Here is a 25,415-nt window from a genome sequence, read left to right as displayed (position 1 = left end):
CGTCATCTTTAGCTCCATAACACAAAAATGAATCAGAAAAAAGGAATCCTTATGTTAAAAGCATGTAGTTTTATTATTTTTTCATGACAAGATTCATAAACAGTTTTGAAATCTTTATTCTCGACACATTATTTCTGAAGGACAATAGCTTTTCTTCTTAATATTGTATATGTAAAATGTTTCAGCTATGATAAGACTTAAATAAATTATATTCTTGGAAACTCTCTCTCTCTCTCTCTTTCTCTCTCTCTCTTTCTCTCTGAATTATAAATAGTGAAAATTTTTTTTATTTGTTGAGATCTTTTACGGGTTATTGTTGTGCTAAAAAGGCAGAAAAAAGGATAATTTCTTTATTTTTTTGAATAAAACTTTGTTTTCTTTTACAAATCGAATTACTTGAATTATTTTGTGGGTAAAAGTATTAAAGTGAAATCATCGAATAGTGACTTATACATGAATTATACATGAAGTTTCATATTTTATTCTGACATAATAAAATATGAGACATCTAGTTATTTTTCAATTTTACTTTAATTTTACTTTTATATTTTATCCATAAATCCTAAAGACTTATGTAAAAAAGATTTAAAAAAAAAATTAAAAATGATTATAAAAAATTATTAAAGAAATTATAATCCATTTAGGAATTTAAAAAAAACTAAAATAGTAATAAGTTTTTCATTGTATCACTTCGAACATTAACGAAAAATTTTTCGGGAAATTGTTCCTGCAAAGGAATTCTTAAAATATCAATGGAAATAAAATAGAAATTGAAAATAGAGGGATTACTCGAAAAATTTAGACGAGAATGAAGAATACAAATATTTGATAGTATATTTATAGAAGAACTTTATTCTTAAAGTGAACAAATTAAAGTGTCATGTAGTTTCTACAACATGATATTTGCGTGCGATTACATTTATACATGCGTCTTCATTATTTCTTAAACGCGATTACATTATTTTTCTCCAATTGTGCCGTACATTCGCGTCGTTATTTTGTCCTTGGTTTCTGATTTTCTTTTCGTTTTGATTTATCTTTCAGCGAGATGGCTCGTGTGAAAAGCCGGCGGGTGTGTAAACCATTGAAAATCGGCGAGCAGGTCCGCGCTCGTACTACCAGGAAAAAGTTTATCCCATAATAAGGGAGACAGAACGAAAGAAAAAAAAAAGAAACAGAAATTTAAAAAAAAAAAGAAAAAAGAGAAGAAACACAGCCACACGAGAGTGGCAAAAACGAGAGATCTCGATGTAAAGGCGCCCCTAGTCTCGATCGCGAACCCTAAAAATAATGGGTTGAACTTTTGGGTGGTGCTTCCCAATCGTTTGCAGGAAGACGCTAAAATGGAAACTCGACAAAACAATGACTTTTGCGCTGATTGCGTGACTTAACGAACGATAGTCGGATTTTGTGCATCTTTCATTACGTATAAAATAAATAAACGATGGCCTGCAAGAAAAAGATAGAAATCAACAGTTAGTGACAAAGTGCAAAATCTTCAACGTATTAAACTTTCGGAGTGTGTTGTTAATTTTTTTTGTTTTAAATAAAAAAATATATGTACGTTCTTTTCAAAAAACCGCGTTCGCGTTCAATTGTTCGTATTCATTTCGTATCGAGTTGAATCGATCCTTATCGCTCAACTCGCCTGTAAATTACGCCCGTTATTTACACATGAGAAGATTTCGCGCGCAGTTTTCGATGCACAAAATATTTAAATATCTAGCTCGTCCATCACCACCCGCGGACGAATCAAATCTTACAGCGCTATAAATGCAAATGCAAGAAATATTAAAGCTGGAGAAGGACGGCCGCGAGATAGAAGGAGAGACGTAATATTTGCGAGGAAACGTCACTCAGGTTCAAAGACCTCACCAAGTTACAAGGAAGACAAACAGCGACGGTTGCAATCTCGAGTTTGTCATAATTGCCCCGAAATCGATTATCACTTACATTGAAGGTATCTTACAGAAGCTCACCGAAATACAATAATAAATCGCTTCATTAAACAAGAAGATGTTAAATAAATCATCAAACAAGATATCTTTCCATGACACGCAAGGCAGGTGATAAAACAGTTTCACTGATGACATATCCTGCGGATTTTGTTCAACTCGATGTGTCAATGTTCCCGATGACGGAAAATCGAAATAATGTTACAACGGTTTGGACAAGTAACAAAGTTAAGTTCAACTGAACGTATTGAGAGAAACATAAAAAATACCTAATGATTAATTGAACTTATTAAGCGATAGTCACTTTATAATTATCGGGACCAGAGTTGAATCCAGACATTGGACCAGACAGAAATCAACGTTCTCTTCATCTTTTCCGAAGAGATATCTCGTCTGGCGGGAGTTTGACACGTCAGGGTGTTGAAAACACGGAGGAACTCTCGCAAAAGTGCTGTCCGAGGATCGAGAGGCGCGCGCGCGCGAGCGAATGCTGAATTATTGTCGTCCAGCACGTGCACCAGCTCGTTCGCCGCCGACGCCGATGATCGTTCGGTGCCCGTACAATGGACGTTTTCAAACTCGATCAGTCGCTGAGCGCGGGTTTGGGCAGCGCCCCGGCGCCGGACACCCTCACGCCGGAGGTGTCGTTCGACGCCGGCAGTGAGTTCAACCTGAGCTTCTTCGACGGCCCGGAGGAGAACAACAGCACCCAGGGCTTCAGCGATCCTGGTTCCGTGGGCAGCACCAGCGCCTCGCCGCCCCCCGGTACTCCCGGTGGCGCCGGTCCCCCTACCGCCGCCCCCGCCGCCGTTGCAGCCGCCGCCGCCACCCCCGCTCCAGCTTCCTCCGCCGGTGTTAATAATCCGCCGCTGCCGATTGTCCAAGTACCCTCTGCCGGCATCGTCATTAAGCAAGGTTTGTTTTCATTTCTTCTATTACGCGATCGCGCGTTTTTTCCGGATCTTTGTTTCAACTTCTTTTTTCATCTATTCGACAGAAGCGCTGTTTATGTGATATTAAAAAGTTCTATAATTATTATAAAATAATCAAAGGTCTTAAATAATTATTCTAAAATATTAAAGCTCTTATAATTATTATAAAATTCAATAATAAAATTAATAACGAATACTAAGCGGCAGAGAGCTCAAATAAGAGCGCTAAGGCGCCATAATAATTATGCAAATTTTTCACCATTTTTTACACCATCTTCAGCGAAAAAATATATATTGAAATTAAAAGAATGTCATATATTAACAGTTAACATAAACTGGAGAAAGTTTTGAAATTAGCATATACTCCGCGCAGAAATTTGATGAGCGCATTTCCTGCAGTTCTTTAAAATTAAATAGATATCATCTATTTAATTTTAAAGATCCTAATAAGTACCATTCAAGAGTCTTCAAGGAACGTATAAGTTATTATGAAATTATTAATAGGTTTTTTTAGATTATAAAGTTGTTATAAATTGTATGTTTATAATAAATTGGATTACATGGAAAAATGGTTGAAGAAGAAAAATGTTCAATGTGATCAACACGAGTTGGATATTTGCATTAATCATACCAATATAATACAACAAGAAGAGTGAAAATAAATTTCTAAATAAACACAAGAAAGGAAAAATTTATCTTTTAATAACACACACAATATTTTATCTATTATTATTTATTCATTACTAATAAATAAAAAAAATTTCTCAATAACTTTTTTTCTATAAATTTTATAAATTATCATAAATTATTCTGTAATATATTGATATTTATCATTTTTCATGAGATGAACTCAACAATATTACATTATATTTTAGTATGATTTTGTATTAATTGGTAATTAACTCGTTTTATTGGAAAATTATTATACCAATTATCTTTCTCTTTATTATATAATATTTTGCTTTATAAATTGATATAAAAACTATAAATTTTCACAGTTATTTGATACTAATTGTTTATTATTAGTCAATTTCGATTGTTGATAATTTTATTGGGACATACATATAAGTTAAAAATAACGCAAAAAAAATGGAACGTTTTCATCGACAGAATTACACTCGAGATTGTTCCAGAATTATATTAGAGATTCGTTGAAGATAATTAAAATAAAAACGAACACACATTCAGTTTCGAAAGAAACCCGCGATCATAATTTCAATTTATTTCTATTTTTTCCCATAAAAATACCTCGAACGAACCTGGCATCTTTTAATGTAACTTTGATACTTCGTTGTTTTATATGGGAACGTCTATTTATAGCTCCGTCCCGTGCGTTATATACGCTCGATGTGTCTATGTTTTAACATTATTTCACATCCTGAGCGCACAGACGACGCTGTAGAGCGCTTCTCCTAAAGGTTAGAATAGAAATTGAAAAGGTCGCACTCGTTATACGTTGCTCACAAATCGTTCACGATCGCTAGAATTGCTTACTCTTACAATTAGCACGAGTAATACGAGTAAGCGCAAATTTTATTCTTTCCGTTTGTCGTCGGCACGAATATATTGGAAAAAAAGATAGCAAGAAGAGTGACAATAGATTTTTTAAATAGACCCAAGAAAATGTATCTTTCAAACAAATATTTTATTCGTTATTATTTCGTATAATTAATATGTTATTATAATTATTATAATTATTATTAATTAATACATTATTGATAAATAAAAAATTTCTCGATTTTTTATAAAACTTTATTTATTATTTTTTACGATTTTACGAGATTAACAATTAAACGTCATCGTGACAATAATTACGTGACTTTACATTATATTAATATGATTTCTGTAATTTGTTCTCGATCAGATATTTGACAGAACAAATTAATAAATTTGATGAATTCCGACAGGATCGAAGAATCGATTTTTTATGCTTGAATCAAGCTTTATCAAGCTCACGATGCTTTTTGCTCAGATATTGACATTTCACTCGTGAAAGCACGCGTGCGAAATCGTTCTCGTCTTCGTTGCAAATCTTTTCCTCGTTCATCGTCGAAAAGCAATTTTAAAGAATGTGACTTACTTTCAATATCATTTGACGTCACAAGTTCTCTTAAATAGCATGGCAAAGCCATGAATTATATAAGCGTCAAAATCGAGACAAAATTATAATCAAAAGAATAACTGCTACAAATGCATTAATTAATTTGTCTTTTGCGCAAATTTGAATTATTCCTACATTCCGTGAATTTTTTCGCGGAGAGTACAAAAGATGGAAAAATTATGCGAATTTTTCGACGAATCCGATCTCAGGGTGATCCCGAAAAGGGACAGTATCACGGAGGTTCTTGGTTATATTATACATTCGCTAGCGAGGAGGGAATGAGGAAAGGGGAGAAAAGGGGATATTCGACGGCGATCTGATGGCAGTCGCCGAAAATCCAACTTTGAATTTCAATCTCGAGGCGGTCAAGGTTCATCGAGAGTAATTCAATTCAAAAGTGCGAATCTCGCGGGGATAAGAGGCTAATGTACATACGCGTCGACTTGTCGGTTTTGAGGCTTTGAAACGAGCGGACGAGAGAGAACGAATTAATTTCCCGCCTCCGCGACTCTGGATGTACAATATAAAATGAGAGATTTTTGCAATATTAGGGCTGCCAAGTAGTCACCGCGATCATATTGGAATCGTGACGTCATAAGCGGGGCAAATAATATTCTGAGAATTCTTACGTGCCATCTTTAAAAATAAAAAGATATTTCGATGAAACAAGACTACAGATCGTTTTAGCACACTTGTAAAATTGTCCGAAAACTAAGCTTTTTTCTTGACGTTAATAAATAGCCGTAAAATGAGTGTCAAAAAAAGCCTACTTGGAAAAAAAGCAGTTTGACAGCTGTCTAAAGTGGAAAATGTTCCTCCCACATAGTATATTCCTTGCTAAGCTTAATTTTCGAAGTATTTGACAAATATGCTGAAGCGATCTATAGTGTTGTTTCATTGAAATACCTTTTAATTTAAAAATGGCACGCAAGAATAATTTGGTTGTCAAAACGTCACTTTTAAACGTCAATGCGAGACAAAAAGACAGAGAATGATTTAGACAATGCGAGTTTAAAAAAAAGAGGGCACAATGACAGAGTTTTTATTCCTACCGTAGCTATGGTTGTCGCCGCCGTCAACTCAGAGTTTCTCGGCAACTACTCGCGAGCTTTAAAACTTTGCAGACGCGAAAATTTTCATTTGTATCGATTTCCCAGTGCGCTTTAATTAAAGCTAAGTTTTATTTTAATTCGAGACTTATTAACCTGAATAAATCTAACGTTAAAAATTAAGAGGCGGAGAAAATAAATATCGCCCAGTCAGATTTTTGTGAAAGTTGAAGGGAAAAGAGTATAAGAAAAAAAATGAAACCGCTGCAAAGAAAGTAATAGTTTTGATACATCGCGTGTATTGGTAGTAGTAGTATTACAGGCAAAAGATCCAAGGAAGATCCGGTGGAAGGAAAACTTGTTGGTGCTAAGAATATACCGAGAAAGTAATACCTTCGACAAGGTAACCGGTGGATTACGAAAGTTACTTCGCTTTCGACAAAGTTGTAGCGAAGTTTTGATTCAGAAAATTCGTCATCCGTAAGTGGGACATGTAATTTTGGGGTGTCAATTCTCTGGAAAAACATGGAAAATCCGAAATTCTCAGAGATTTCTTTTGTACTTGGAAAAATTAGGGAATTTTCGTGATATTTTATTGGGGTTTAGGAAATAAAATTTTTTTTATAAACTGTCTCTTATATTGTAAGCAACATTAGTCCAAAAATGCTTTCTTAAAAAATTATCTTTAAAAAAATAAAAAACCTAATTTTAGAAGTTTTTAGGCGCTAATTTAAAAAGAAAAAAAATACTTTTGGATTCATGTTTATAGGAAATTTTTTGTTTAGAATTAAATTTCCTGTCGAATCACAAAGTTATTCGAAACGTTTGGAATCACCCTGTATATTTAATGTATTAACAAAATATTAAAAATCTTAAATAAAATTTAAAATCTTAATAAAACAATTTTATTTTTAAAGTATTCTTTTTGCCTGAAATTTTATAAACAAGAATACTTAGATCCTCTGATCGTGGAATTTTCAAAGAATTTTTTACAAGCTGAATAGATACCTTTAATTTCTATTACGATGATGTGAATATAATTCCATTGAATTTACGGTAGCCAATTTTATTTCTTCGCGACTTAATTACTAAAGTAACGCTTCGATGATCAGGACCATGTTCCAAACGCGATTTCTTTCTACGTACGAAATATAATATCTGAGATAGCAGAAAACGGAAAGAGAGAAATATTGCGATTCATTGGTGAATAGTAAACTATGGTAAAGCAAATAATGAAAACGGCGGATGGCGTGTAATAATAGTCGGGACTCGTAATAATCAAAAAGTGTTAGGCGCGCGTTGTAATCTTTCAGCAATTACCGTAAAATTCGTTTGAGATTGTTTCCTCGAGCGACGCGTCCGGATGTAGCCTTCCTAGTGAAAATAGAGGCTTTCTTAATAAACGGCAAAAATCGAACCTCATTGACACTCCTTTCTTCTTCTCCGACGCCGACAGAGTCTCGGACTGCGAGTCACGATTTTATCGACCATACGAATCGTAAAAGACAAGAATGCCGTATCCCCCCGCGTACGATTTTCCTACATGGAATGGAGTTTACGTAGCTCAGATGCTTTCCTTCTCAAGAAAGGAAAAACCAAGTATTCTAAATATACGTGAAAAAAAACAGCGTGGTTAAACGGTTGCTAATTAGTTATAATCGAAAATCCTTTACGGATGAACTTGCGATGAGCGATGGAAATATTAATATTCAGGGATTTCTTTTGTATCTGAAAAAAAATCATGGAGGCTCATGGAGTTTTATTGGGATTCAGGGAATTTTTTCGAAAATTCTTTCTTTGATAATTTTACTTTTCATCTTTTAAACAGCTGTGTATGTGAAACTGCCGTCTCATTTTGTAGGAACTCGTTAATTGTTGAGTTTTGGCTTTATTTTTGACAGTTTTAGAATTGATAAGATTAAACAAATAATCTGATATAATATATGTAAATCATTCTGACTATTAAACAAAAAAAAAATGGCTCGAGACAAATTGATTGTGAGATGTCAAGCTCACTGCATCTTGCTTTGTGCGTTGACGATTTTTTTAGGATTTCTTATTAGATTTTAAGCGCTTGAAAATTCTATAATAATTTTATAAAAAGTTCTGTTTGTAAAAGTTATTAGAATATTAATTAAACATTTAAATTGTTCGAGATACCGGACATATAAGTATTGAGACGTTCGTATTCACTATCTATAATAAATTAATTGTGCATATGTACAGAAGACGTCATTAATGCATTTACAAATGAATTTATGCACATATCAATACATTTATATATTTTGTATGTATATACATATATATGGAAAATATATGTGTTCGAATATGTGCATAAATTTATGTGTAAAGGTATTAATTAATAACCCTTTCTACAAGTATAAAACAAACTATAAAAATGATAAATTATATATTTGTTCTATTATTTGTCAATGATATGTATTTTTATGCATCAAAATATTATTTCGTCGCGAAGCAAATAATACAGAGAAGTAACACATATAGCGTGAAACGTATTGCGAAGAAAAAACATCGCAGATAATTCGCAGGATATTAGGCACAAGAGTTATTTCTTCCACATAACTGTTACTAAGGTCAGTATATGCGCAGCACAGTCGCACAGTGTCCGTGGAACCGAATAGAGCTTGGCTGAGGCAAGTCGAGTCGAATTGAATTATGATTGCCCTGCATCTTCGTTTTCGTCAATTTTGAGTAAATGTCACGTATAAACATATATCGAGAGTGAATCAAGGTTTAGAAACAGGTCATAATCTCGAGACAGATTTGTTTCGCAATTATTTATCCTACGAGTGTTTTGTGAATAATTTTGAAGATGTATCAACGAAGGATTAGGAGAAAATGACGTCTAGGATGGCATCGGACTTGTGTGCAGCAATTAGATAATTTATTACGTGTGAGGTAATTTATTATGTATTATTTGCGGAATTAATTTTTTTGTCACAATTATCACATAGTATATTTCGGGCAATTCCATTTGGGTTTGTGTGAAGCTAACACGAAATCTCATTTAAAGTCGATAGAGCATTCGAAATATGAATACTAGCGTCTCATCTCAGTACTTGTATGTTTGATATCTCCTAATCGAATTTGTTTAATAAATATATATTGTAATAATTTTTACCCATAAAACTCTCTGGAAATTAAAAATAATTATAGACATGAAATCTCATTAAAGTCGATAGAATTATTGAAATAAAACCAAAGTCTCATCTCGATATTTGTTTGGCATTTCGGGCGATTTATTTTGTAATTGTTTAATAAATATTCTAATAATTTTGATGTATAGAACTTTCTCTCTCTCTAATTAAAAGTAATTGCAGAATAATACATCAATCAATAGAATTATGATCAGCGTTTAATTTGACATTTTAATTTGTTTAATTAATACTCTAATAATTTTTACGCATAGAATTTTTTATATAAGTATTGTGGAACTCCTAAACGCTTAAAGTCTGATAAGAAATGCTTAACAAATCATCGGCAGATAAAGTGAGACAACGTGAACATGGCCTGTCACAGTTTGTCCCGTATAAATATATGTGTATACATATGTATTTTTAATGTCTTAACATAATATTGAAAATAAAGTCCATACTCTTTGTAACTTTGAAAGATAAGAAATGAAACTTTTATATAAATGAAAAATTATCTTATGAAAGTTATTCGGCTTTTTTTAAGTACATTTATAAATCTAACATCGACACTTAAAAGGCTCCAATGTTTTTCCTTTGTATAGATGAAAAATATTAGAAAATGGATGTAATAAAAAAATTTATTTTAGAGAAAGTTATATTAAAAAATTTTCTTTTTACTTGGAATTTTGAACAAAAATACCTGGAAAATCAGGGAATTTTTTTATCAAGATTTAAATAGACATCCTATATTCCTACTACCACTAGTTTCCGTGTCAGTTTACATCCGATTACTAATCAATATGTTCTATTTTTCGTTTCGTTCATTACATTATTGATTAAAAGAAATGATATAAAATTAAACGTGTTATCTATGCTTTTGAAGGTCGTTATCGTTTTTCATAAAAAACTTCGACTGGAAATAATTTTAAAATAATGTTTTATTTACAAAATAAAAAAAATTTATCTTTTGCAAATTGGCGCTATATATATATATATATATATATATATAGGGTATCTACTGAAATCTTGTAAAAAAATATTCGTTGAAGATTTTCCTTGATTTTCTTTTAGAAATTTTTATTTAAAATTTGTATTCCAAGTGAAAATGATATTTTAAAGAAAACATTTTTTGGTACATTTTTGTGTAAAATAAAATATTTTATTGTATGCGTTTTTTTAAACATTTTTCACTTGCGTAAAATTTTCATCTTCTTATCATTAAAAATTACAATAAAGAATAGGCACTGTGCATATTCAATATTTTGTTAAGTTATTAAATTTATTTATAAAGAAGATAGGACATATATTTATAATATACTTTAAAACACATAATTCACTTGGCTTGCCAACTATTTAATATGAGAGCAAAATTATCAGAGAGAATATTTTTCAAAAATTTCCCAGGTTCCATTAAAACTCCATGAGAATTTCCTGATTTTTTCAGATACAAAATAAATCCCTGAAAATTTCATATTTTTCATGTTTTTTTTTTTCAGAGAATAGACATTCTGCATATGTATATATACAAAAATAATCGAGATTATATTTTCTGATTGTCTAGCTAATTAACATCTGACCTGTGCACACAGATATTTAACCTTATTTTTCTTATTTTCGCAATCTTTTTTTATCACGACAACAATTAGCGATTTAAATCAACATTGATGCCAATTATATCTTAATTCAAATCACAATTTTATCTTTTAAAAATAATCAAAATGTACCGGAGAATTTAAAATATAAAAAGCAAATAATTATATTCTTTTTATATTTTATTAATAATAATAATTATTATTTATTAATAAAAATAATTATTTTCTCTGAGGGATGAAGAAAAGGACAGGGTAAATATGGCTTCTTCAAGAAGATCGATTCAATTGTGTTAGAATTCGGTATGCGAATTGGCCGAGCGAGCGCGAAAGCATCGATGACGATGATCGCGAGTCATTGACGTTCTCGCGTGTCACGTAAATCGCCTTCCTGGAACGAAGGCCACGAGAAAGTTCGTGCCGCTGCTGGTTCAGTGCCACGGTCACGCTACGTGCGTGGCATCGATAGTGACGAAAGTAAACTAAATCCGAAAGATTACGCAATACCGTTTTAAAAGTCAGTCGCCGTCGCCGCCGCCACCTTTGTTTCTCGTTCTTTTTCTCTCTTTCTCTCTCTCTCTCTCTCTCTCTCTCTCGGTCTCTTCTATCGCTCGTTGATCCGAACTATTCTCCTGGACCAGATGCATCGCATCTTGAATGAAACATATGTTGAAATATGTTAGGATTTTCGATAGGAAAAGTATCGAAGCGAGACTTGTGATTTTTTCAATTATCATAATTTTTCCAATTTTTTTCGAGATTTTTTCGAATTTTGACAGTTCTCACTTAATTTTTTTAGCACCTAATCACATCTTGTGATATTTATTGCTCTATTTAAGTTGTAAATATATAATTAAAGCTATCACACAATAAAAATGTATTTTAAAGTATTAATTCATTATTATATGTATTTACTAATAATTACAATTATATAATATAGTTGTTATCAATATCACACTGTTGATAATTTTGCTCTCATATTAAATGTTGGCAAGCCAAGTGAATTATGTATTTTAAAGTATATTATAAATATATGTCTTATCTTCTTGTAAGTAAATTTAATACTTTAACAAAATATTAAATATGCACAGTGCCTATTCTTTATTGTAATTTTTAGTGATAAGGAGATTAAAATTGTTCGCAAGTGAAAAATGTTTAGAAAAAACCACATACAATAAAATATTTTATTTTACAAAAAAATGTACCAAAAAATATTTTCTTTAAAATATTATTTTCACTTGGAATAAAAATTTTCAGTAAAATTTCTAGAAGATCAAGGAGAATTTTTAACGAATTTTTCTTTTACAAGATTTTAGTAGACACTTTATATATGTATATAGCACGCTAATTTGCAAAAGATAACTTTTTTTATTTTGTAAATAAAACATTATTTTAAAATTGTTATATTTTCTGTATTTTCATTATTGTACATTCTGTCATTACTGTCACATTTTTATCCAAGATTCAAAAATATTCGATTTGATTCTAATTGTAAGCAGAATTTTTTATCATACTTGCTGCAATTTTTAAATCATACGAGCCATTTCTCTGACAATTGATTTACATGCTTATTAAATCTTTACGAATGTATTTAAGAGTTAAAGGGAAGATTGAAAATTTTATGCATAAAGAATATATGTATCTTATAAAAAGTTGCTCCGATTTTATTTTGTAATTCGTTAACAAATGCATTTTTTACGTACGGCATTAGAGCCTTTTTTTTTTTTTTTTTTATGTTTTGTTTTTCCCAAAATTAGTATCCCTTTGTACGCGAAAAAAATTTGTCGAAAATCTAAAAAAAAAACCCATCTCTTCACGTACGTGCTGTGTTTAGGTTCGATGCGCGTACGAAGAGAGTGGTCAGAGAGTAAAACGTGGATATTAACGCGAGGAAATATTCCGTGCATCGGCAAAAAGTAACGCGGTATTCCATTATCCTCGTCGGCACGATGCAAAACCGGTCGAAATGATTGGATTTTTATCTCCGGTCTCTTTCTCTCTCTCTCTCTTTCTTTCTCTCTCTCCCTCTCCCTGCTCATTCTCCATCTCGGTTTTCTCTTCTCCGTCCGTCTCTTCCTTTAATTCGTGTACGTGTATATACGCGTATGTGTATTTGTTCCTCTCGTCTTCTCTCGTTATCTCTTCTCTGTCTCTCTCTTTCTCGTTTTATCCCGCAGACGTCGTAGAAAAATCGCGCCGGGTGTTGAACGAAGAGCGAAAATACACACACATAAATGAACCATAGATACGCACGATATTGCACGTGTGAATACGCGCGTGTGACTCGTGCATGACGCGTGTGCGTGTGCGTGTGCGTGTGCACGCGCGCGCACTGTTGCCGTGTGACTCATCCAGGTACATTGCACCCGGTACGTGTCCGGTACGAGAGCTTGAACGTATGTATATATACCTGTCGACCATCCAAGCTCCGATATTTTCCGACTTTTCGATCCCTGCAAGCACGAGATTCGATTCATGTGCGTTCAGAACAATCTTAGATCGGTCACCGCGATATCACTAGATTTTTATCCGAGTTGCTTCGGTGTTATTTTTTTTTTCCCCTCAATCTCTATTTATATGATCTCTTATCGAGGAAATCTCTTGCCAAGAAGGTTCCGTAGAGTTGCATACGAAGCGCAATTTTAGGGTCGGATATATTTTTACATTGGCAAAATCGCGATGAATTTGTGAATCTAATAATATAATAGTATATTATTATATTTATATACTGTCTGACAATTATTATGGATGCTCATTAAATCATTCGATTGAAATATTAATTAAGGATAATTGATTTGTTTAAAGCAGAACTTCAAAAGAAACAGAAGCGATTGAATTTTTACAATAAACTAATATTAATACAAAAAGAATAACTTTTCTTGATAATATATATCACGTACAATACTGTATTATCTCATAGCTCTTTAGACGAGAAGCAGAAAGATAGAGATAATATATATTAAGTAATATTAAATTTATATATGATCTTAAAAGAGACCTCATCACTATCTGATTCGAATAAAATTTTCAGTTTAATCAGACGAATTGGTAATTGATTCAATATCAAGTTTAGAATTAATTCAGAGTGTCTACTCCCTGAAAAAACATTGAAAATCTGCAATTTTCATGGAATTCTATTGAGATTCTAGGAATTAAAGAAAATTCCCTCTTTAATAATTTCATCTCTTTTTATATTGTAAACAGTTGGCAAGCCAAGTAAATTATGTGTTTAAAGTATGTTATAAATATTTATATATTTTTTCAATCTTAACAAAATGTTGAATACGCATGCATGTACTTCAATATAATTTGTAGTCAAAACTTAAATTGCTCTGTGTGTTTTTCCTTTGTATGAGTGAAAAAGCATCAGAAAACGTATGCAATAAAGTATTTTATTTTAGAAAAGTGCACAAAGAGTCTGCAAAAAATCCTTTTTATTTAAAATTTTGAACAAAAGTACCCGAAAGTGCAGGAAATTTTTTACAAAATTTGAATAGCTACTCTGTAATTATTGAAAGTTATGTAATCAATAGCGAATACAAACGCCTAGCAATTTCGATGGGGAGTTCACGTACGATTGTGAGGCCGAGTATTTTCCAAGACTTCGTTCAAGACGCAAACTTGACGGTTAAAGTCGGCGACTATCGATCGGGTGTTTTTTCTCTCGCTGTGCGTCTCTTTATTTCTCGTTTCTTTCGCGAAGAAAAAGCGAAAATCCATCGAACGTCTGTCTTCGATTCGCGAGCATGAATTATTAAGAGTGTCCACGCGCGGTAAATACTCCTCGATCCATCTTCGTCACTCTCTTCTTTCTTCTTCTTCTTCTTCTTCTTCTTCTTCTTCTACTTCTCCTTCTTCAGCCGCTCTTCTCTTCTCGTTTCCTCTCGTATATTCTACCATGACGTCTTCTCGATTTCGCTTCTTCTTCTTCCTTCTCTCGCAAGATTTCTCTCTTCTTCATGTTCTCTTCTCTTCTCTTCCCTCCTCGTCTCGTAATGCTGGTGTCGTCTCTTTTTTTCAACGTCTGTCCCCCTCTCACTCTCAGCTGTTTCTCTCTTCTATTCCCTCTCTCTCTCTTTCTCTCTCGCACCTCAAGAGCAATGAACTCTCGGTAGGGTATATCATCGGTGAAGTGATGCTACCAGCGTACACGACCACCAACACTCGCGTAGCTTCCAGTATATATCTATCTTTCTCTCTGCATTTGATGCTTCATGTAACTTTCTTTCTTACTTTCTTCCTACCTTTCTGGTTTCCTTCTTTATCTCATTCTTCACATCTCATTCTTACTTTCTTTCCGATTCTTCTCTCTCTCTCTCTCTCTTTAGACTTTTTCTTACTCTTCTTCGACAGCCTAATAGTATGTAATATGACGTAAATAATGATTAAAGCAAAATTGTTTGAGTTGCATGGCAATATTAATGTTTCTAATCCTTATGCCGATGTTTAGATATCTTTTCTGCGTCGTTATCGCAAAAGACTATCCGACCTGTCGGATAAATTTTAACGAGTCGCTCGACCCGTTCCTTAGACATCCCGCTCGCTGTTCGCTGCATCTTGCATGCATTTGAGTGCATCGCACTTACTTCCTGTAGCGCCCTCGGATCGGAGAAGGAGAGCGCATTTATAGCTATTGCGAGTCTTCATGGCGTATTGCGTTGTCTCCCTTATTGTCGAAGACCATTTCCGTAACGTAAGAGAAGAGAATCGCAAGGTAAAGAAAGACTCTTGTATGCTACTAAATAATATCAGGGTAAGAAATTAGTAAAAATTCAGATAAAAATGTTGAAGTTTTTTTTCAACACAAACACACTTCTGTCTGAATTTTCAGAAAAACGATTTTGATAATTAAAACAGATTGTCTGAATTATTTCACCCAGATCTGAATAATCTAATATTAAATTATTATACTATAATATTAAAAAATTTTAGGTAAAATTTAATTTGATCCGATGATAATTCAACCAATCTAAATTTAATATTTAATTAAAATATCAATAAATCTGATATTTATAAAAATCGATTTTATAATCTCTGCACAGTATTTATATCCGTACATATTATTAAGTAGATTTATAGTTTTACTAGAAAGATAGATATATTCATTGTGAGAAAAAAAAATACTCTTTTTATTAATATTATGAATTTGGTGAAGACGTTAAAACGCGAGTAATTTTTTTCTTTATATATTAATCAATAATATTAATATCGTTTTTACGAGATATTTTGGTATAATAAAAAATATTTTGTATTAGTTATGAGAAATGTGAACGAAGCTATAATAAGCTATAATGATAAATAAAAATCAATTATTAAAATAATCGTAAGAAACATAAAAAACGATATGTCAGGAAAAGTTTTTCTGAATTTTCGTAAAGGAATTGATTTTTGTACAAATTCAGATGGTGCATACTTTGAAAATGTTTATCATTAGCTTATGTGATTATTAGTATATTTTCCATTAATAAAATAAACTCATAGACAAATATTTTGTTAAATTTTACATATACCTGTTAAAAACTACAAGCTTTCCTCTTTTCAACGTAATTTTTATTTTAATTAATAACTGCAGACATTCAAAAATGACAGCTGATCAATTTCAACACTTTCCCATAGGACACCCTGTATATAATGTGTGTGTGTGTGTGTGTGTGTGTGTGTGTGTGTGTGTGCGCGCGTTCAAAGTTTATTCTCTTCGAGTACACTCCTTGTCTCGGTACTCGTGGAATCGGTACTCATTGGTGCAAAGTGGTCACGCCGCGGTGAAATTAAGCGAGATTGAATCAAACCAGTCATTTTGCGTATGCCAAGCTGTGGCGTACTTTCGCGTGCTGCCCGGAAGTGCAGACAGGTGCGATAATGATTGTGATTCGTGGGAACGCCATTAACACACACCTACATTTCTCCTTTAGTTTTTGAGTAGACTTCGGCGCGGTCAACGACCGCCGAAAAGACGATGGATCGATAAGGGAATATTTTGGACTTTGATTATCGCAGGTGATTCTCTCGCTTTCTGACTCCTTCTGCTAAATTCTTCCGAATTTAATCTTTTCGTTCTCAATGCTATTATCGAGTGAATAATATATCATTCGATTTAACGAAAATTACAATTTTCGCGATGTGAAACTTAACGCTTGAATGATTCAGGAATGTAGGTTTTTTTTTTTTAAAGCAACGCGAGTAACTGCAGTAACACAAGATTTTACTGAAGATCATTGAGTACTTCATTTATCTCGAATAATTTCACTGAAAACAGAGTCAGTAAAAATCGACTTTATTTGTAAAATATGTATTCTAAAATCTTTTCTATTTATTTTAGATTGCTATTTGTGGGAGAAGAAACCTTTACATATAATATGTACATATATAGGGTGATTTAGATCCGTCTCACACTTATTTCTCAAAAATAGAACATTATAGGAAGTTACGGGAAAAATCATTACTAAAGGAAACTTAAAGTATTCATTGGTGACGGTTCCATTTTTCGGGACAAGTAACTGTTAGTAGGGTGGGGGAGGGGGGTCGAGTAGAATATTATTGAATAGAGTTTTGAAAAAGAAATAACTTTTATTAAAACTTTCGAAGGAAACGCAAATTGTAAATTATTACAGACATACAAACGTTCAAAGGTTTTTGTTGATACCCATAAGATAATTGAATTAAGTTTTAATAAAAGTTGTGTTTTTTTTTTTTCAAAGCTCTATCAATGATATACCATTCGATCCATGTTCTCATTTGAAATTTCAAAGTTGACCTCAGTTATAATTATTTCCGATTTGTTCCAAAAAATGAAACCATCACTTTGGGTGTTTTAATAATAATTGTTTCGGTAACTTCTTGTAACGTCCTATTTTTAGAAAAAAAAAACAGATTAGATGAGTGGAATCACCTTGTATATCTAAAGTTGTACATGTATAACTAAATTTAAATTTAGATACTTTATTTATCTCTAATATATCTTTAATCAATATATATATATAGATTACAACTTTTTTAAACCACAAATTATAATATAAGATTATAATTATAAGATTATTGAAAAAAAGTTCAAATATTTTTTTAACAAAATATATTGCTGAATATTATGAAAGATATTTTAAAATGTCATTGATTGAAACAGTCATTAACGCTAATGGAGTCTTTCAGCAAGATTTGATTTGATTGATATTCAGTGCTATACTTTCTAATAATTGAGATTATTTACTGTTTTTCAATGATAATACACTAATACTATTTAAGAAATAATTAATGAAAATCATTGTAATTATAATTAGGGGAAGCTAATATTGTTAGTATCTTGCAAAAACCAATATTTTATTTTATTCTTATATTAAAAAAAAGAAAATATAATACATATATATGATAGATTTTTGAAATATTATTTTTAATTATCAATATTATTTTTCGTATTTGAATTATTATTTTAATTATTCATTTTAAATTATTTATATTAATATAATTTTTTTTACATAGCTTACAGCTTTCTGGTGTAATGAATATTCTCTACAATTTTTTGAAAAACAAATAATTTATCTTTATAAAAATAAATTAATCTTATTTATATGATACGTGTGTTTGTGTGTGTTTATTAATTTAATGTCAACTAATTCCATAATAATAAACTTTGATTAGGCTTTTGTTTAAGAAAAATTTGATGAAAATATGAGACTCGTTATCATACTTCTACGCAATCACTCCAAGACACCCGGTGTAATTCGTGGACGCGGACACTGCGTGTTATTTCCTTTCTCGCTGACTCGTCCGCCGTGGGTCGCCCGTTGTACGTACACATGTTTTTTTACGTGTTTACCAGCGCATCGTGCGTACAACGGATAGTGGTGTCCGTATTAGTGGCTTCGTACACACAGTTGAGTAACGAACACACACACACACACACACACACGCACACGCACACGAGTCAGACAGAAAGAGACACGTATGGGAGCATGGCACGGTAAAGCGAATGCTAATAATATTCACTTCCTGCAACTCGGTTACATTAAATCACCGGAGGGCAGAAACTCTCTGGAGCTTCTCCCGCTTTTCCGCATTATTATCGTTTTCTTTCTCGCGCGAATACTCGCAATCATGATCGACGCGACCACGGGCCCAGTCTATACTTTAGCGATATGAAAAAATTGATAATTTTTAGGAATTTTCTTTGAAAAATATTATTGAAATTAATCTTTTTGGCGTTTTACATATGTATACTATGGTTTTATTGATGTTTAAATAGTACATCACTTTTTCAATCTTTGATATTTAGCATTTTTTTTTTTCGGAAAAACTCGATCTAGTTTTATTCCGTAGAATATTTTTAGGATAAAACTGCATCTAATTTTATTAAAAAAAAAAACCTTATCATTTATTTATTTAATTAGAAAATATTGAAAAATGAATTATTTTAAAATTGAAATTTGAACTTTTGTTAAAAAAATATATATACATGTATATCGATTTTAAATCTTGCAATATATCTCTAATCATCTTTTTTATTCAATTTACTATTTATACTATCGTAATTGACTATCTCGGCTGTTTCGGTTGATTGTATTATCTGGAATCGTTGCAATATAAGTATTTAATTGTTACTCTTTTATTAAAATGCTTTTTATTTGACACACACACTATCACATGTGTTTATGAAACTTGATTTTAACTTTTATTCGCGGTTCTTATTAAAATTTTTCTCTCTTTTATACAGCTTAAATATAAAAGTTATATATTCTCGGTGATTTAAAATAACCCGGTTATTTTAAATCATCTCTTTATTTCTCTTTTCATGTTTAAAGAAGAATATTCGTCTTAATAATATAATACTGTAAGTGTCTTTCGAATATGCTTTTAGCAAATCAAGAATAATTCACTATTTAGAAATTTTAAAAGCCATAATTTCGGAATCTCTGAATCCATTTCCAGCATTGATCAAGTATATATATTATATATATATATATATATATATATATATATATATATATATATATATATATAAAACTTATATAAGTTTTGATTGTAATTAAATTGCACAAATCAAAGCCATGAGACAAATGATAGAAGTACCTTTTTTACAGATCGGCATCTATATTGATCCACGCAAGTTGTAATCATCGACTAATCTTTGTGTATCATCACACATGGGATCAACGACCATACTCGTGTGTGGCCAAGTATTCACGCGCACACACACACACACACACACACATATACAGAGATACAAACACAAACACATGTATGCATACAAGCTGCTAGCGGTAAGGACGCAGGCCTTGACCATGAATGCGGGTTGGTAGATTGCATAACTATAGTCAAGTGCTTGTGACACAACGATCCTCTTCGTGTATGTGATCGTAACACACTTATACGATCATGAGGATGGCACGCGCGCGCTTGCGTGGGTCGATGGACGATGCTCTCTGACAATCTATTATACATGCGCGTAACATATGAGAATGTTTTCTCGCAAGGAAATATTGTCGTTCATTTTTTTATTAAACAATTACCAGCAACTGTGAGTTTTAGAAAAATAATAAGAGAGAATGATTGGGACATGTGTACTTGAAAACGAGTACCTACTTGTTTATTCTCGTTGTAATTCTAGAGAAGATACATTTCACAATATATTATCGACATTTGTTGATATTAATTCCGAGAAGGACTGACGTTTAGAAATACCTCGACGTTTAAGTACATAATTCGAAAATTCATGAGCGCAGTCGCAACTGCAATGCGCTTGATGCACAGACACACGCTGGCCATTATGTATCTGTATACTGGATATAAGGCTGCGACCTTGCCTTTAAGTTTCAAACAACTTCGAGTCTAGTTTTTAAATCTTTATGAAGTAGTTGGCGGCGCCGGTAGAATAAAGGAGAATTTCTTTGATAAGAACAAAGTCGTACGAAATTAAATTAATGTCAAGTACTCGAGAAATGGTGATTAATCAATTTTTATAATTATTGAGCGTAATCAATAAACATGATTAATGCAGAAGCGGAAATAAAAGGTGAAATGTAATCATATGTGATAACTATTAATGATATGATCACATTAATAATATTAATGATATGATCATATTAATGATTATTGACTAATCAAATTAGATTAATGGGCCTACCTTTATTAATTTGACGCACCATGAGAAATCAAATTTGGATATACGGGATAATTGAATACTGCTATTTATTGCTAATTTATTATTCTGAATTTATTGCTTATATTAATAAAAAATTGAATTAATTATTCGTAAAATATATCACTTCCGATTTAATACTCGCGAAATTAATGACTCGCATATGTATTTTTGCGCGATAGTAATTCAATGTATTACTAATTTATTGCTTTAATATCTTTATCGTTCGCAAAGTAAACAAAACGATCGAAAATGTTTTGGTGTGTATTCCTTCAAGAATGAACTGTATTAATGCAATTAATTGTTGTTTTTTTATTTTAAAACGATTCTTGAATTATTTATACTCTCGACATATCGATCAATGTTGATTTTATTGTTCATCATTGTTTAACTTTAAAAAATAATTAAAGACATTTGAAGAGAATATTCTTTCTTTTTCTTTGTAACTACATACTAGAATAAAGTATTTAAAAAAATTAATTGCTCTGAGATACATGTATCATTTTCAATGAAAAATTATTTCACGCGCATTAAATTTGAGACAGGTATATTTTGAAAAAATAATTATTGAAAAACCATTTTGATATAAAATTAAGAAAGCAATTATAATTTTAACATACTTCTGTTTCTAATTATTGAATAATTAATAAACATAATTCTTCGACGTAAATAAAATTGGACAAAATGTAATTAACTTAATAATTGGTGAGTAATTGTTGAAAAATAATTCTGATTATTGAGTAATTGAGAGATGGAGGAGTAGAATTGAACAAAATGTAATCAAATTAATGATTGTAAATAATATGATCGGTGAGTAATAAAAATAATTAATAATAATGATTAATAATGATTAAGTATGAATAAGTCTCGTGCGTAAATTGTTGTTTATTTAATTTATTTAAAATTTCTAAATATTAAGGAAAGAGAGAGAGAGAGAGAGATAATCTACATTAATATCGTATTTTTCCAGCTTAATTTCTTGGAGCTGATCTTTCATTCTCGCAAAATTGCAAATTAATTCTCAGAAAATTACAATTATTTTATTTTTGATATTTTTTTCTTCTTCTATAACAGAAAAATTAAACATTTAATTATTTTACGGAAATAACTTTCGATTTTAATTATTGATGATATAGCATCTTGCATTTATCCAATTTGTTTCCTTTCGTCGCAAATGAAAATTAGTACTCTCTCACAAATTGGTCGTAAATCGTGCAGTGTGTCATGTAACTTTTATCTTCTAATTCTCACGCTTCCAGACCCTGGATGAAAAAAAAGTCAAACGGAAGACGCAACATTCGCCGCTCTCCGACATATGTACATAGGCCAACATAAATAACGATTTGGAACTTTTCACGGTTCTATGGAATTTAATAAAAAATTTGGTAATGCCAATACACTCGCGTGAGAAAACTTGTGAAATCTTACTATGAATTATTCAAAATATTAAATAATTTATCGCACACAAAGTATTTTTTTAAAGATTTTCTGGGTAAACTATGTCAATACGTCCTACAAATAGAAATAAAATAGGTATAAATGTACAAACTATAAATGTTTTATTAAAAAGTTACAACAAACATATGTGTAAAAGAAATTGGAACTTGTTTTTAAAATTAGTATGATTTTATTATATCCAAGGTACATGAAAAATAGGCACACATATAGTATTTCTCTACTATATTTGTGCGAGTTATATAAGTCAGTTTTTCAATGATGTTTATTTTTTCTAATGACAAGAGAGATAGAATAGTAACGGTAAATAATTCATATAAAAATTACATTTATAATAATTTAATGAAATAATTAAGCAACTTATAAATTAAAAAAACATTAGCAATTTATTCTTATTTTATATTGTATTAAGATAAAGTCTATTTTATTATTTTCTTTTATATATATATATATATATATATATATATATTTATTTATGTGTTTATTTTACATTTTTGTTACAACTTTTATTAATATATTTATGGACTTTTGTTTTTTCTTATTTCTGTTTATAAAATACATATTGATAGAACATTTATTGATTGGAAAAGCTCAGAAGAAACATCCCATACAATTTTACATTTTTGAAAATAAAATAAAAAGACATGTCATATAAAATAGATAAAATGTGCAATTTCTTCAAATAAATATTGATTCCGAATAGGAAATTATATTCTATGTTTGGTCTGTTGCTTTCCGTGGATAATTCGCTACACATGATGTTATCGATCGTACGATTCGACTCTCTCGATTTTCTTCCCTCTCTCTCGCACACCTCCGAGTCTCTCTTTGCATAAATTTATTTCCCGCGCGATCGTTATCCAACGGAAGTTACTCCCGAAAGTTTTGTCCATGGAGCATGCTTAAGAGTACGTCGGTCGGACGAGGGAGAAAGTTTGGCATCAAATTGAAAGATCTCGTTGGTCGGAGTACTTAACTTCAAATTTTTACGCGAAAGAGAGAGAGAGAGAGAGAGAGAGAGAGAGAGAGAGAGAGAGAGAGAGAGAGCGACACTTCGGGGAAATGTATCTCAAATTAGATTATACCCGATTTTACGAACGAATCGAAATCAGTCATTCGAGAACACTATCTTCTTAAAAAAAAATTATTTCTTATTGTTGACAAAAACTTGAACTTTTAATACGTTAATAAAGTCCTAACTAAACGAAAAAAGACCAAATATATTTAGTGGCATTTATTTACTCTAATGGTAATTATATGACTTTACTGTAATTAAATAATAATTGCAGATAAAGTATCTGAAGTTTTTTTTACAAATTTTCAGGCAGAATTGATTTTTCAGACATTTTTCTAAATTTGCAGAAAAATAATTCTAACGATTAAGACATATTGTCTGAAATTACTTTTAGATATAGAAATGACAAAATGACAAAAATGTGTCTGAATTCTTAGGTAATTTCTTACAGTCTTACAGCGTTGTAATTAAGCTTCTGTATATAGAGTTAATGAAAATCTACGTGGCATTGCATGTCCAAGAATCATTCTGGTATTTCATTATAAATCACAAAGTTGATATTTTTCTCAGGCGGTAGTTCCTCTCTTTTGAAAATTTGAGTTTTTTCAGCGTGTAAATATCTTGTTCGGGGAAGTAATCAGTGCGCAACGAAATGAAATGATTCGTGGATCAGAATTGGGTAGAAGGAGAGAAGGGAAGTGAGGAGGGAACCGGTAAATTTCTTCGTGAGAACGATAGTGGTGGTGGTGGTGGTGGTGGTGGTGGTGCTGGTGCTGGTGGTGGTGGTGGTGGTGGTGGTGGTGGTGGTGGTGGTGGTGGTGGTGGTTGTTCGGGGACGGGAGTAGAAGGGAAAGATTCATTAAGAAGACATTGAACTCGGAATTCCGTGCGAGGACCACCGTGAAATAAGAAGGGATGATACTTGGCCATATTTGCGATTCGGCGAATTTGTGATTATGTCGATTTCTCACGCGCGTGTACCTCTTTTAACGATGACAATTAAAAAAAAAGAAAGGATTACAATTAATAATAATAATAATAATAATAATAATCTACATAAACAACAACAAATAACAAATAATAATAATAAGAAGAAGAATACGATTAATAATAATAATAATAATAAAGGATTACAATTAATAAATAGAAATGAAAGGAGAATGAAGCGAAAAAATGCAAATTAAACCACAAAAGTTAAGAATTTAGAACTGTCAAATTTTTTGTAAAATGATAAAAGAAAAATTTGCGACACGTTTTCTTCTTAAGAAAATATCTGTTCCAAAATGGTAGAAAAATATCGTGTGTTTTAAGTAACTTCTTCGCGAAAACCATCTAACAATAAAAATAATCGTCAAATATCATAATTCTATAAGTCATAATGCAGTGTTACATAATGTTACGTAACGGACAAAACGTAAAACGTGTGCGAGAAATCGTTTTAATTTCCGCTTCTTACATAAGGTGTTGGACGCTTATATGATTTTCGATTTGTGTTGACTAGTTGATTGATCATTTTCCACAATACAGCAGACTCTGCTACTGACGACAAGTAGGTAATTAACTTAAATGAGTCATACAATCCAAACAGTAAAAGTAATAAATACAATAAACCTAAATGCTTTCGGAGAAAGTATTCTTTTCAACTTAGAACTTTATGTTTATATTTCTATTCCGTAGAAAATTGATATTTTTATATCACATTAAACTTATATAGAATTTTTATTGAGCAGCCTGGAATTATTATGGAATTTGGTAAAATATATTTGAAAAATATCAGCAAAATTTTTACATTACAGTGTAATAATTAATGAAACTATATAATATAAAGAGAAATGTAAAACAATATTATATATATATATATATATATATATATATATATATATATATTATTATTATTATTACATTAAAAATTCCTAAGAATTAATAATATTGCAGATGTAATTAATACAAATAAAATAATAATACTTATAATTATTTAATTATAAATATAATATTGTTATATTATTATTATAAAATAATTTTATTATATTTAAAG

The 25,415-nt window shown here is 31.2% G+C and overlaps 1 protein-coding gene across 3 annotated transcripts in view; it reads left to right on the top strand.

The window, feature by feature from the left end:
* Positions 1-25,415, top strand: part of Eip78c (Ecdysone-induced protein 78C) — a 79,771-nt gene that overhangs the window by 14,712 nt on the left and 39,644 nt on the right. For 2 of the 3 annotated variants that reach the window (XM_072896888.1, XM_072896887.1), the window contains exon 1: positions 2,519-2,870. The exons of the other annotated variant lie outside the window; for it this stretch is intronic. In XM_072896888.1, coding sequence (XP_072752989.1) covers positions 2,519-2,870 — 352 coding nt within the window. Of the gene's footprint in view, positions 1-2,518; positions 2,871-25,415 lie in introns of those variants that run through there. 3 annotated transcript variants of the gene reach the window in all.

The sequence above is a fragment of the Anoplolepis gracilipes genome, chromosome 7, assembly GCF_047496725.1.
Source record: "Anoplolepis gracilipes chromosome 7, ASM4749672v1, whole genome shotgun sequence".
NCBI lineage: Eukaryota > Metazoa > Arthropoda > Insecta > Hymenoptera > Formicidae > Anoplolepis > Anoplolepis gracilipes.
Note: the sequence above shows the minus strand (reverse complement) of the source record. Positions and strands in the feature narration are given on the sequence as shown.